This window comes from Aedes aegypti, chromosome 2, assembly GCF_002204515.2.
Source record: "Aedes aegypti strain LVP_AGWG chromosome 2, AaegL5.0 Primary Assembly, whole genome shotgun sequence".
Lineage (NCBI taxonomy): Eukaryota > Metazoa > Arthropoda > Insecta > Diptera > Culicidae > Aedes > Aedes aegypti.
This window is the reverse complement of record NC_035108.1, coordinates 282,234,157-282,249,266: the sequence shown is the minus strand read 5'-3', so window position 1 is coordinate 282,249,266 and position 15,110 is coordinate 282,234,157. Positions and strand designations below refer to the sequence as shown.

The 15,110-nt window shown below is 35.3% G+C and overlaps 1 protein-coding gene across 1 annotated transcript in view; it reads right to left on the bottom strand.

Moving 5' to 3' along the window:
• Positions 1–10,228: 10,228 nt before the first annotated feature.
• The window catches only part of LOC5565761 (ubiquitin carboxyl-terminal hydrolase 3), a 46,642-nt gene continuing 41,760 nt past the window's right edge, over positions 10,229–15,110 (bottom strand). Inside the window, exon 7 of the mRNA XM_001650093.2 lies at positions 10,229–11,351. Coding sequence (XP_001650143.1) covers positions 11,138–11,351 — 214 coding nt within the window. The 3' untranslated portion in view covers positions 10,229–11,137. The remainder of the gene's footprint in view (positions 11,352–15,110) is intronic.

Sequence of the window (15,110 nt, the reverse complement as noted above, 5' to 3'; positions counted from 1 at the left end):
TTCAACAGAATTCGACAGTTGTAACTCAAGGTGATCTCCCAAAGATTTCTACAGAATTTCTTCCGAGGAAACCCAAAATGGTTTATTACAGAGTGTTTGAAAATAAAGCTTAAGGTTTTTTTTTGCCAAGAAACTCTACAAGAATTCTACGCTTGTTCATATGGACTTCTTCACGAATTCATCCGCGTTTCCCAGAAATCCAAAATTATTTCAGTTTATCGAACATATCTATTTTTTTTAAGCATTTCATTCAAGTATTTCTTTTGTAGTTTTTCCAAACATTTCTTAAAAATATCCCAGGCAATCTTCTAAAATTTATTTTTTTTATCAGTTTATGCTACAACAGTTTTGCCAATAATTTCTCCGATCATTCTTATACAAATTTCTTTTTCGATTTTTTTTAATCCTGAGGATTATTTGATATTATAAATTATCTAGGAAATCTACGAAAAAAAAATCTCAAGAGCCCAGTAGTTACTCCAGAGATCCTGAAATTCAAAACATAAAAAGTTTTATCAGAGGTTACTCTAGGATTTCCATTAAAAATACTTCCCAGATTGATTTTTCACAAAAATTTCTTTGGTATTTCCTTGAAGACATTCCTGGAAAAAAACATGAGAAATAAACTTTCAAGACTTATTCAAAAAAATCTCAAAGGATTATTGGAGAAATTTCTGTAGAAATTTTGGAAGGAATCTCTGGAGCAATTGTTGAAAGTATCTTTAAAGAAATCCTTAATAAATCCTGAAATAAAATGTTAAAGAAAATCCCGAAAAATTTCTTCAGAAGTCATAGATTCAATTTTAGAAGACGTTTTGACCGGGAATCTTGGAGTATGTCCCAGGGAAATCAATGGATGATTCTGAATAAAATCTTGGTTGTATTGAGACTTTCTTGAAAAAAATCTCAGAGAATATTTGAAGGGTTTTAGATGGTTTCTGAAATAATATTTAAAGAAATTCATTTGTTTTCTCCATGGGAAAATTCTGGTTGAAATCTAAACAAAATTCTGTAAAAAAAGTATCTGGTATTCTAAACAAAATTCTGTAAAAAAAAACATAGAAAAATTCGTGGAGAAATTCCTTGTCGAATAATCACTTAATGAACTCTTTAGGAAATTTTCGGAGTAATATATGAACATTTAGGCAAATACCTGATGATTTCTGGTGAAATTTCTAGAGAAAATCATAAAAAACACATACAGTAATACTTGTCGTAATGTCACGAGGAATCCTTAAAGAAAGTCTTAGATCTTAGAAATGTCTACTCTGATCCTATGGAGAATCTAACTCTTATATCCTGACTCCTATTAAGTTTTGTTTTGTTTTCTTGGTTTCTGTTTGATCTGTTTTGGGCCTTATGATTTCTTTTAAGTATATCTTAGGTCTTTTATTCTGGTAAGAGATCTCCAATTTCTATAGTCGCTACCAGCTCTGTAAATACGAAAAGTTTTCTTAGTCTTGTAGTAACGACTGACAGGAAAATAAGGGGATGTCACTGACATAACTTAGTTTTGAGAAAACTACTTTAAAGTTTTTTCAGTCATTTTTCATTCTATACTAATTGTACGGGTGATAAAAAACAAGACAGTCTTTTAAGGATATGTTTTTTGTCTGTTGAGCAGAAAAATCAACTGATAATATCGTTAGAACGCTTGAAACAGTAGAATTTTCTCAACTCAAAACCCTCCTAAATGTCACTTCACCCCTTAACGTTTGAGCTCTTCATACACAGTAGTTTTCAATTTCAAGCTCAGGGTTAATTTTTTTCTTAGCTTCTCTGTGCACAAAATATTTGCCAACGATTGTCCTACCCATGGTTTTGTATGTGGCCGCGCCTCTGTGTCCATGTATATTTTTGTATTTTATCCGGAAAACTCTCGGCATCTGAAATAGAATCCGGTAGTATTCACCCAGCGATGGTGTTCATATTACCCCCATCTCGAGTGGTTCATTTTACCCCCAAAGAATCAACATCTTCAAATCATTTGTTCTAAGAAATTAGAAGATAAAAATACTTTCAATTTCCGTATACTAATCATAAATACGTTAAAGATATGATGTGCTACGCAGTTAAATAGATTTTTGATGGTTTTAGTCATAAAAACCTTAAATTCCAGGAGTGAAAATTTGCATCATATGAGAAAACGGAGAGGCGTACTTTGTTTTTGTTTACTTTTCTATCTTTTGACAGTTCTAGATCGCGCTAGAGTTGTCGAAATAGTTGCTTAGTCTGAGGATTAAGGATGTTGCAATGGTTTGCATAGATGTATGGTCTAATCCACCGGTGTACTAAATTCGCTCGGTCTGAGAATTGTGACACTTGAGCGGGGCACGCTCCCGTATGATCCCCACGAGATTTGGACCCGCTCTAGAGTCAAAATTCTTCGACCGAGTCAATTTAGTACACAAATGGATAAGACCATAGCATAATTACTGTAAAACACAAACCTGTTCATTTTACCCCCTGTTCATTTTACCCACAGTTCCCCTATGCCGGTAATGCCGAGTTAGTAGTGTTTGATCCTTTGCTTGCGTCACTTGCTCCTGCGGGGGCGGGTGATGTAAGCAGGATCAATCGTGTTGCGCGTCGCTCGCGTGGCATGATTTATTAGTGCCGCGGATCGCGAAGCAGGTAGTAGTGTTTGATCCTTTGCTCGCGTCACTTGCTCCTGCGAGGGTGGGTGATGTGAGCAGAATCAATCGTGTTACGCGTCGCTTGCGTGGCATGATTTATAAGTGGCGCGGATCGCGCAGGGTTACACACTAACAAATAGCAAAGGTTACACACTAACATTCCTTCCTCCAATCCCACCTGACTGCAAGGACGTGGCCGGCGCCGTTATTGACCCTGTATAAATAGAGGCACTGAATTATGCACACTGAAGAAGATTATGGCCAATCCCAGCCGAACTTCTAGTTGATTCTTTGTGCATTTTCACTGACTTCGGTCACTCACGGAATAGCAACCATTGATATGTGTAGTCAGTCTAAGCTAAGTACCCCTATGCCGGTAATGCCGTTCGTAGAGAAAATTTCTGGCTACGCCACCGCATCATATAAATAAAACAACGAAAAAAAAATAATATTTAAGTTCTTTTGTCAAAGATTTTAATTTTTTTCTTAGTGATTCGATTATCCGGAGTGAAAAAATCGATACTCCGGATAATCGAGTCCGACCTGTACAGGGCCTTTGAATTATATACAGATATCATTCAATTCCTTCAAGGCATCTCTGAGATAAATTCCTTGAGCACTTTATTCTGGAATAACTCTAGGTATCCCTTAAAGCAACGGTTTTCCGATCGTGCTTCTCGGAGCACTTCGTGACGCTTCTAAAACAAAAAAAAATATCACATTGCATGTCACATTGGTAAAGACCATCTTATAGTTTGTAGAAAATTTTCTACATTTTGGTTAAAATATCTTAATTTTAGGGATAAAAAATAATCCGTAGGCGGAAATTCTTACATACATTTGCAGAATTGGTAGCGACTGAGTGCCTGAGACCTCTTGCCTGAAAAAGGGAGCAAAAAGAGACCTAACAGGAACTAAGAAGAGATCGAAAAGAGACCAAACAGAAACGAAACCTAATAGGAGCCAGGAGCTAAGATTTTGATTCTTCAATTCTAAGATTTAAGTATTTTTTTTGGAAATCCCTTGTGACATTACTGTTCGTTTTACTGTATGTGTTTTTTTTTATTTAAGAGTTCTTCAGAAATTCAGGTATATGTCGAAAGATTCAGATATCACTCGGAAGATTTCAGTGCGTATCGTACCTTCGTGCTGTGCGACACGAATTCTCTCTGCTCTTGGGAGTTTTTTAAAAACTACCTAAAGCAATAAAGCAGTACTTTTCAGTGCTAAAATTAAAAACGGTACTTTTCAGTGCTACTAAAACAGTACTTTTTTCTACTATTGATCCCTTTACGATCCTTGTTTGGTCCCGTGCCTTCGATTTTTCGTTGGACCCGTTGGCGAAGCTAGCGGTGGTAATCCTTCTTGGACACCGTCTTGGGAAAAAAAAACCTCTTAAGAGGCTACGTCTTCTTTCGTTTATTCACTAAACATGGTTGCAACTACAAACAAAAAGGAAGGGTGAAACTCTGAATTCACAACTTCCTTCCCAAAAAGTCCCAAAAAACTGTCACTAAACGTGGCAAGAATGGAAAAAAGACCTTTCTCCGGAATGCAAACTTTCTTCCAAAAACCTCTTAGGACTGACGACAGCAGGCTTATTTTGGAGTCAATTGATACAAAATGACACTTTATTCAACAATCGTAATCAGTCCACAGACCGGGAAGACCTTCTGCGCCTACAGCAACCAGTATATATAGCATAGAAATCCAGTAGGTACGAACAAGTAAGATGTACCAGAATGGTAAGGTAGTGTAATGAGCTTCCTTAAGATAGGTAGATACAACACTCAAGTTATCAGCGAAAAGAGAAATCGATTACTGTAGTTACTTGGATGATTCTGAACGCAGTTTTTTTTTTTAATTTTAGTATGCCGCAATAATTTTTAGCGTCAAATCTTCTGTTGTTTTTATCATAAGTTTTGCCTTCTTTTAATAATAGACTGTTGTTTATATTTATACTGTTATAAGATAAAATTGAGTAAAGCTTAAGTGCGCATCGTAGCTTCATGCTGTGCGTACACGAATTCTCTCTGGTCTTGGAAGTGTTTCAAAAACTACCGAAAGCAATAAAACAGTACTTTTCAGTACTACCAAAACAGTACTTTTCAGTACTATTATTTCTACTATTGGTCCTTTTACGATCCTTGTTTGGACCCGTGTATTGATTTTCCGATGGACCCGTTGGTGAAAGCTAGCAGTGGTAATTCTTCTTGGACACCGTCTTGGGAAAAAAAACCTCTTAAGAGGTCACGTCTTCTTTCGTTTATTCACTAAACATGGTTGCAACTACAAACAAAAAGGAAGGGTGAAACTCTGAATTCACAACTTTCTTCCCAAAAAGTGGGATTTAAAACTGTCACTAAACGTGGCAAGAATGGAAAAAAGACCTTTCTCCGGAATGCGAACTTTCTTCCAAGGATGAAATGGATAATGTTGAAAATTGCATCGAAATGAGCATAAAAATTTTCCGAACACCAAATCAAAGCAGTCTCTAGCCCAGGCTCTTTGATTCAAGTGAGGAAGCAAAGAGTGCTGCTTATCGTGTTCCGAATTTGCTGATTTAGGCAGGAGATCTTGAACTCCATTAGGGGAATCAAGGTTTCCTTCCAAATCGCAAAGAAAGGAGACTGTCGCGTTTTGCCGGAAACTCTTAAAGATCGCGAACTTCTTTTCAAACAAGAAAAGAAGCACATTTTTTTGCTTATGACGACAAAACTGAACGTTTGTTCAAAGTCGTCTTGAAAGGTCTCTCAAGTGACTATAAGTCACCTGAAGAGATCAAAAATGGAATTCCCCAGTCTAAGTAATCATTATGAAAAAGAGAACCCAATCTGGCATTGTCCGGAAAGGGCTTTCTCAAGAATAATATTTAGTTCACTTTAACAAATAAGATCTAAATAATATGAAAGCTTTAGAAAAAGCTAGAGTTATGTTCGATGTCCGTGTGACATGGGAACATTTCCAGAAACCTGGAGGAATTACCAGAACCCCACTCAGTGCCGTCGATGCTAAAAGTGGGGTCATGGTACAAAAAATTGTCACGCCAAAAAAGGCTGTCCATTGAAGAAAGATACCGATAAATTCTTATGCGACAATTGCAAGGGCAATCATAAGTCAATTTTTTGGGATTGACTTTCACGCAAGAGAGTCGTCGAGGCTCGTGCCAGACAAATGAAAGATAATATCCGTTACGATAACGGTCGTTTCCGGAATTTGCCTGGTAGAGTATCGAACAATGCTCATTTTTCAGTTAACGATCGCTTGATTAGGAATCATACCCATCAGGAAGATCATAATCATGCTCATTCACAAACTAATTTTAATCCGTCGAGTAGCCGTTCGAATCTTCTAATTTCGAATGTATCTACCCACGGAAAACCCTTTGCCGATATCGTAGCAGGTAATTTGAACTCCTCCCCTATTCGTCCCATGAGTAGGGGGACTGGGGGTAGTTTGCCCACGTTAAGGAGAACAGCGATTTTAGATGTGAAAAACATTATTTTATGCTCTTTTTTATTATGGTCGGATAGACAAACATGTTTTCTACCAAATAGTAGAAACAGTTATCCATTCTAACTTTTCTGGGGTTTATAAATTATTTTTTTAAAATGCTTGCTTAAGTGCATATGTATTGTTTTGCGGGGTAAAACGCCCCGCTTGAGTTCGGCGTTAGCCATGCTGTAAACGAACGCACACAATCATGCTTGTATATGTGTTGCATACATCCGGGCGTTTGTTCAGATGTTATTGTTCAATAATAGTATACATGCTGATGCGAAAATTGTACATTTGTAAGGTTCCAATTTTTGTGTAACTTCAACGTGGCATTACGTTTGGTAGAATTTGAATTCAAACGGCTGTTTTGGTGTTATGAAATAGGGGTGGGCGTTTTGCCCCCAGAGTTGATTAAAGTTTAGGTCCTTCAATATGCTTTTTGAGGGCAAATTTAACATATATTTTGCACGTAATACAAACTATGACAGTGCACAAGTTGGCTCTCGGCAAAAGTTTCAGTAAAAAACGAAAACAGCGAAAAACGTTTTTATACCATTTTATCGATTTGTTTGAGAAAAACACAAAATAACATATTAGGAAAAGCATTTCTATCCATTTTCTATTATCTAGGGTGAAAAAAAGCATTGTAAAACTCATCGCTCGCCCAAATCGATGGTGGCGCGTTTTGCCCCCTATGGGCATATTACCCCCAGTTCCCCTACCCATTCTACTTGTTTCAAATCAAATGGGAAAAAAACCTACCGCCACAGGTAGCTCCTACTCCGCTTCTTCGTCTACCGAAAATTCTTAGGGAAAATCATCAAATGTACCCACTTTAAGTGATATGTCACCCTCTGATTTTAATTTTCTAACTGAACAATTGAATCTAATGATTGATGCAATGTTCAAAGCCACCACAATGACTGAAGCAGTCCAAGTTGGTGTGAAATTTACCAATCAAATTGTTATTGGATTACGTGTTTCTAATGGATCCAAATAATAATTAAAATATTTTAAATTGGAATTCTCGTTCTCTGGATGGTAAAGAGGACGAGCTGTTTAGTTTTCTTACAGCTAATAACGTGCATATAGCAGTTATTACTGAAGCGTATTTGAAACCTGGATCTAAAGTCAAAAGAGATCCTGACTTTTTTGTTTATCGTAATAATCGACTTGATGGGGTATGTGGGGAAGTTGCAATCATCATTCATAGGCGTATAAAACATCAACTGTTTTCGTCATTTGAAACTAAAGTTTTTTGAAACTTTAGGTGTTTCAGTTGAAACACAGCTTGGTAAATATACTTTCATAGCTGCCTATTTGCCTTTTCAGTGCTCTGGACAGCAAGTTAATTTGCTCTAAACTGACTTGCGAAAATTGACTCGCAATAATTGACTTAATATTTTTTTGTCATTGGGGACTTCAATGCCAAACATCGGTCATGGAATAATTCTCAACGTAATTCCAACGGCAGAATTTTATTTGATGAGTGCTCTTCAGGATATTTCTCAATTCAATACCCTGATAGCCCTACATGTTTTTCCATCTACGATTGATTTGATCTTAACCGACTCTAGTCATCTTTGTAGCCAATTAGACACTCATGCTGATTTCGATTCTGATCATGTCCCTGTTATGTTTCAAATATCTCATGAAGCGATTCTCAATCCTATCAGCTACTTTCAATTATTTTCGAGCCGACTGGAATACATATGAAACTTATATTGACTCTAATTTTGATGTTAACATTTCTTTACAAACAAAACTTGATGTTGACAATGCTCTTGAAACTTTAAGCCAGGAGCATTGCAATTCCAAAATGTGAACAAATATTTGAATCCGTGATTATAGACGATGATTTTAAACTCTTGATCCGTCTTAAAAACGTGAGAAGGCAATTTCAACGCACTCGCGATTCTCCTATGAAAATTATTTGGCATGATTTACAGAAAAAAATCAAAAAACGTTTTTCACAATTAAGAAACAAAAATTTTGAAAATAAAATTTCTCAATTGGACCCTGGCTCTAAGCCACTTTGGAAATTATTTAAAATTTTGAACAAAAAACCTCAGAAGTCTATACCGGCATTTAAAGAGGAAAACAAATTTTTCTTCTTTCTGAAAATACGTCCCCACTGGGACAGAGCCTGCTTCTCAGCTCAGTGTTCTTATGAGCACTTCCACAGTTATTAACTGAGAGCTTACTGTGCCAAATGACCATTTTTGCATGTGTATATCGTGTGGCAAGTACGAAGATACTCTATGCCCTGGGAAGTCGAGAAAATTTTCAACCCGAAAAGATCCTCGACCGGTGGGATTCGAACCCACGACCCTCAGCCTGGAGGAAAACAAATTATTACTAATTGCGAAAAAAAAACTCAAAAACATGCTATGCAGTTTGAAGCGCGCACAATTTTAATTTAGGACTTATAAGTCCAATTGAAAATCAAGTTACTCAAATATTCCCAATCAAGAGAACGTTTTCGAAAACCCTGGGAGACTGATTTGGAAGAAGTGAGAACTATTATTAAAAAAATCAAAAATATGAAAACTCCTGGCGATGATGGAATGTTCTACATCCTCATCAAGAAACTTCCAGAAAGTAGCTTATCATTTTTAGTTGATATATGTAACAAATGTTTTCAATTATCATATTTTCCTGACAAAGGAAAAATGCTAAGGTTGTTCCAATGTTAAAACCAGACAAAAATCCTGCAGAAGCTCCTAGCTATCGCCCAATCAGTTTGCTTTCCTCCATCAGTAAACTTTTTGAAAAGGCTATCTTGAACATAATGATGGCCCACCTCAACGAAAATTTAATATTTGCCAATCCATATTTGCCAAGTTCGGATTCCGCCATGGACATTCGACCACTCATCAACTTTTACGTGTAACAAATTTGATCCGTTCCAACAAATCTGAAGGCTATTCTACTGGGCTTGCTCTTCTAGACATAGTAAAAAAATTCGACAGTGTTTGGCATGAAGGTTTGATCGTAAAATTAAAAAAAAAACTTTAATTTTCCAACATACATTGTTAGAATAATTCAAAGTTATCTGTCAAATCGTACACTTCAGGTTAATGTTCCGAACTCCAGATCTGAAAGACTTCCTGTAAGAGCTGGTGTTCCTCAAGGCAATATTTTGGGACCAATAATATACAATATTTTCACATCTGACTTACCTGAGTTACCTCAGGGATGTCAAAAATCTTTGTTTGCGGGTGACACAGGCCTCTCTGCCAAAGGACGAAAGCACCTAGACTATCATTACACGAAAAACTACAAAGCTAACACATCGTTGATCGTTGTCGTGTTGATATGGCGAGCAAGCTGTTCCGTTTGATGTGCGTTCAAGTCGCCAACAACGATTTTCACGGCCAGCAAACGTCGTCGCATATCTGCTACTGCTGCACGTAAAACGTGTCCTCAGGTCTTCCTTCGTCTGGACAGTTCACGTTGATAATGCTATCATTCAGAAATCCGCGTAAAGTTTTACATAGTAGGATCCTGTCGGCAATTGTCACTCTCTGACACTCTTCATCGAACCAGTCGTTTCGTATTCGTTTTTAATCAGGACCTATCGCGTTGTATGGAGTTCATTATGTAAAAAAATGTGGTGCCATAGAATGTTAGTAGACCGATGAATTGAAACTACGCACGATGATCATTTCAATATTTATTTTCATTTTTCATATGGATAGCTAGAGAAATTTCACTTCTTAATATATTAATTTTATTAATATAATTAAACTTTCGTACTCTGTTGCTTACCTTTCTTGTTCAGAAGGTTTTGTTATTTTATTTCTTTCCATTTGCAAATGTGTAGGTGTGTAATGATATTTTCAGTTTTTTTTTGTATTTACCAGAATTAATTCCAAAGTTGAACGAACAATTTTTACTTTTCTACAAGTGGGGTGAAGTTAGGTTTGGAAACAAGTCTCACAAGAACAATCAACACGTTGGTCACGTCATCTGATAATAACCTCACTGCACCCCAATTCTAGAAAAACTCATTTTTTCTGTGTCGGCGTTTCCCAGGAACAGAACAAGCTGACCAAAGGTTGTTGAATCGTTAAATAAGGTCTACCACTATGTTGGATTATTTTTTGCGGAATTTATTTCAAAATAAAGACATCGCTAGGACACAGTTTTCATTCTCAATTTGTTCACAGCATAAAATTAACATTGCATTGAGCCAGCAATAATAAAAGTTGCAAACTGGACTGGGAATTGGGAACACTATCTAAAATAAAGACAAAATAGTACACATAATCTAAAGCTAGATATTTAAAAAAAAATCACAAAAACGCAGCGGCCTCTTTGAGAATCTCTAGATTGATGCAAAAAAGAAACTATTTTAAATGAAAGAAAAAAAAACTCTGGAATCTGACGAAAAGTTTCCTCTCGTAATCACAATTTCTACAGCAGGGGCATGAAAAGGAAACACATACGCTGAACACTCGATCACCAACTTGGATGGGTGGCCTGTGCTTTGGAAACGAGTAAGTAGGATGCTAAAATGCTTCAAACTATCACAATTTAAAATTCTGTTTGGGTGCGTGGGGTGGTGGAGACTAACGTATTGGCGGTCCAACGAAAACCAAGCCAACGATGGGCCAAAAACCAAGAAATGATTCGGTAGGGCATTCCATCAGTTTTGGTAATTTACTACTAGATTTGAACATCTGCATTGACATTTGCGGTTTTGTTGGCTAAAATTTTTGCTAGTAATATGACCATCTTTACTTTTCTCGGCTTTGTTTGGCGATTTTTATTCGTTTCAGTTTTCGGACAGAAAACAGGGAACCCCACAATTCGAATTGGAACCAGAATTCTGCAGACCAGACATGCAACATGGTGAGAACATTCTCTGCCAACCCAACTCATTGATGTTTAGATGTTATCGTGGCATCCAGGCATGCTTCTCAATTATGTTGGTTTTCCTTTTGCTATGCGCTTTTTCTTTCTATATTAATCAGTCTTAAAAGAAGAATAACTTAATCTCAAGACGCGGTCGCCGTCGGTGCCCCACATGTCGTCGTCGAAGGCGTTGTCAGCAGCCGGCTGGTGTTGGTTGGATCCCGTTTGATGTAGAACAGAATGTACGGTTTGCACTCGGCCACTGCGCTGCTGCTGACCTCTTTCACCGAGTGATCGTTGAAGTGCATCCACACTCCATTGTTGATCGCGTACGAGGTGTAGTGACCGCAGCTGGAACTGAAACGAGATTTGAACGATTAGGTTTAAACACTTTGTGTTCTGTGGTCAATATGACTCCAGAGCACTTCGATGGACTGTAACTCAATGTTATTGAACCGAGCTATGATTCTTCTCCACGCGTTTACACATTTCCAAGAGGAAAGTTTATTCTTTCAAAAATTTAGAAGAATAGGTTTCTAAAATAATATTCTTGAAAATTGTGCGTTGTCTGTGCTATGAACTAATTTGAGATAATTTCGAAAAATTTCAACGATTTTTTGAGTTTGAGTTTGATTGGTCGTTCGTGGTTGCTACTCCAGTATCGCCAGATCAGATTCACTTACAAACGGAACCAACCAGATGACTGCTTGGGACTAACAGACACCCTGAGTTTATAAGTGCAGGGCTGTTACAAAAATCTTAAAACCGTATCCGCGAAAATCGCGACTTTAGAAATTCGATCCGCGCCTAGGAACTCCAATCCGCGCCTAAAAAAATCTGTTTCATTTGATTGACATAGGTATTTACTGCTCATTATAAAAAATGCGTAAACGTGCTTGATCAAAAATATTTTTTAATGGTACTAAGTGATTATTTTCGCCTTATCTTAAAGCATCTACAATTGAGCAAGACAAGTTGGTATACGAATTTCTGTCAACACTTAAGGGTAGAGTTAAATTATAACATATATTTAATTTACTCCAGTTGACAGGAAAAAAAGGTAAAAAGCGGGAAATCCAATAATTCGAGTTTTTCATGGAGAAAATCGTATTCTACAATATCACTCGAAAATGATTTGTCATCAGCATTTCAATATATTTATTATTGAAAATCGTGCAATTTAATAAATGGTGGTGTCACTAGCAGCAGAGAGGAGGCCTAGTGTGCAACTATACTTAACACAATTCGATATGATCTTTGCATACAATAGGAGATGCAAAATGTATTTATTAATGATAACTTAAAAAGTAGAACATAAAGTAATTTTAAATTGTCAATTAGAAGCATACAAAACCTAAAATTGCTATTTAAATTTCGATTTTTTTTTCTCTCATCTAACTTTACACTATATTTTAAGTGGTGATGTTATCGAGAGCCATTTTTTATGATATCAGCCATTCCATGAAAAACCGATTTAGTGGGTCACCGAATTCCGTGAAAATTTGCTATTTTGTTTCTTATCCGAAATAAGGATACACGTATTTTTGGATTTTTGGATTAGGGTGACCATTTCCGAAATAAGATGACCAGAAAAATCGCGATTTTGCAAAATTTTAATTTAAAAAAAAGTTATAACTTTTGAACCGTTCGACCGATTTTCAATATTTTTGGACGGAATGAAAGCTAAAGATTTTGACTTTTCAGGAAAAATATGAAATTTCACAAAAAATGTGTTTTTCACATGGAAAAACTCAATAGTTTACGTTTTTTCGTGTTTTGAAGGCCTCGGGACCAAAGGGGCTATTTCTGTTCTCATTTTTTCTTGAAAGTTCAGAAAATTTTACGTTTACTGTCAAATTTTTAGCGATGTATGTTTTTTAGTTTTGAGATATATTTTTTTGAAAATAAAAAATCAGTAACTTTTCATCGGCACACACTGTAGGTCTCAGTGCATTAGATTGTTTATTTAAAAAAAATCATAACTTTTGAACAGCTTAACCGATTTCCAATCTTTTTTTTATAGAATGAAAGCTTAAAATTTCAACTTTTCAGACAAAATTGAACAATCTGATAAAAATATGCTTAAACGTGAAAAAATATAAAAAATTCTAGTATTTTTTAGTAATTTTCATATATTTTAATGTAAAAACATTTTTTTTTTAAGTTTTCTATTGTTTTTCTATTTTTCTGTTCTGAAAAGTTGAAATCCTAAGCTTTCATTCTATAAAAAAAAAATTGGAAATCGGTTGAGCCGTTCAAAAGTTATGATTTTTTTTAAACATTAAAAATCTAATGCGCTGAGATCTACAGTGTGTGCCGATGAAAAGTTACTGATTTTTTATTTTCATAAAATATATCTCAAAATCTAAAAAACATACATCGCTGAAAATTTGACAGTAGGTATACGTAAAATTTTCTGAACTTTCAAGGAAAAATGAGAACAGCGATAGCCCCTTTGGTCCCGAGGCCTTCAAAACACGGAAAAACGTAAACTATTGAGTTTTTTATGTAAAAAACACATTTTTTGTGAAATTTCATTTTTTTCTGAAAAGTCAAAATCTTTAGCTTTCATTCCGTCCAAAAAGATTGAAAATCAGTCGAACACTTCGAAAGTTATAATTTTTTTAAAAATAAAAATTTTGCAAAATCGTGATTTTTCTGGTCACCCTATTTCGGAAATGGTCACCCTAATCATAAAATCCAAAAATACGTGTACCCTTATTTCGGATAAGGAACAAAATAGCAAATTTTCACGGAATTCGGTGACCCACTAGATCGGTTTTTCAGGGAATGGCTGATATGAGGACAGTTTAACAATAAGTTTGAAATGCATGCCATTCATTGTATGAAAACTGATTTTATTTTTATAAAACTTCAAGGCTTAATACTCAATTAATATGAGGTAAAAGTACAAGATTGTTGTGATGATTTAATATTTTTGACAAATTTCTGTTTTTATGGAAATTTTTACATTTGTGTTTTTTTTTTAATAATATTCATTAGTCATTGGCAATACATACATACATTGGACTATAAATTTAAAACTCTCTCAACGTTGGACATAAAATGTCCAACCCTACAGGGCAGATCTGAGCAACCTATAAATAAATTTTGATGAAATTTTAACAAGACCTTATTTATATATTAAAATAAATGATATTCAAAATTGAAAAAATAAAAAAAAATAATGAAATTTTATAAAAATTGGTTTGTAAACTACTTAGTTCAATTATGCGGAACTTACTATTTTACACATAAGTACTAAAAATGTAATGTACGTACAGTTGTGTTCAGAATAATAGTAGTAGCCGATTTTCATACAAAATTCGCAAATTTGGAATGCTATAACTTTGTTTTCCTATGAGCAAAACGCATGAAATTTTGACAGAGAACTCTAAATATCTCTTCAATTTCATTATCACAAAACTCGTCATAGTACTGCACACTTTGAAAAAACTAATATTACGTACGTAACGTAAATTTGATGGCATCAATACTAAAAAATACGTCTTTCTTGTAAAATACGTCCAATGTGACTGAAAATTGTTGTGATTGAAATAATATTCAGTCCATTGTGATGGAAAATAACGTCATTTGTGACTTAGATTCACGTCATTTTACTTGCTTCAATATGTCTGGAGCATATGACGTAAATTTCTAAGATTTTTTGTAAATGTTTGGTTGAAAAGTTAAGCACCAGGTGAAATCGCTCAAAATAATAGTAGTTTTGATATCAGCTGCATTATATTTTTTTTTTATTTTTTCTTCACTCATCGGTGTTCAAAGTTAAATTGATCCATTTCTTATTACAAAATTATTGCTGAACTAAAATGTATCAAGCAAAACTACTATTATTTTGAGCGATTTCACCAGGTGCTAACTTTTTAACTGGTGTGTTGTGGTGGTGATTCAATCGTTGCACTGGTTTTCAAAGCAGATCATAAAACGGTTTTATGGTGATCAGCTTAAACTGCAAGAGGTTTTATTTAGTAATATTTACATCAAATATTGCAGTAAATATACATACATTTTTAGTGCAGTTTTCCATTAACTTCAAGTAATTTGTATCTTCAAGATTTACAATACTTATTCTTCACTGACAAAACTCCTAATTTG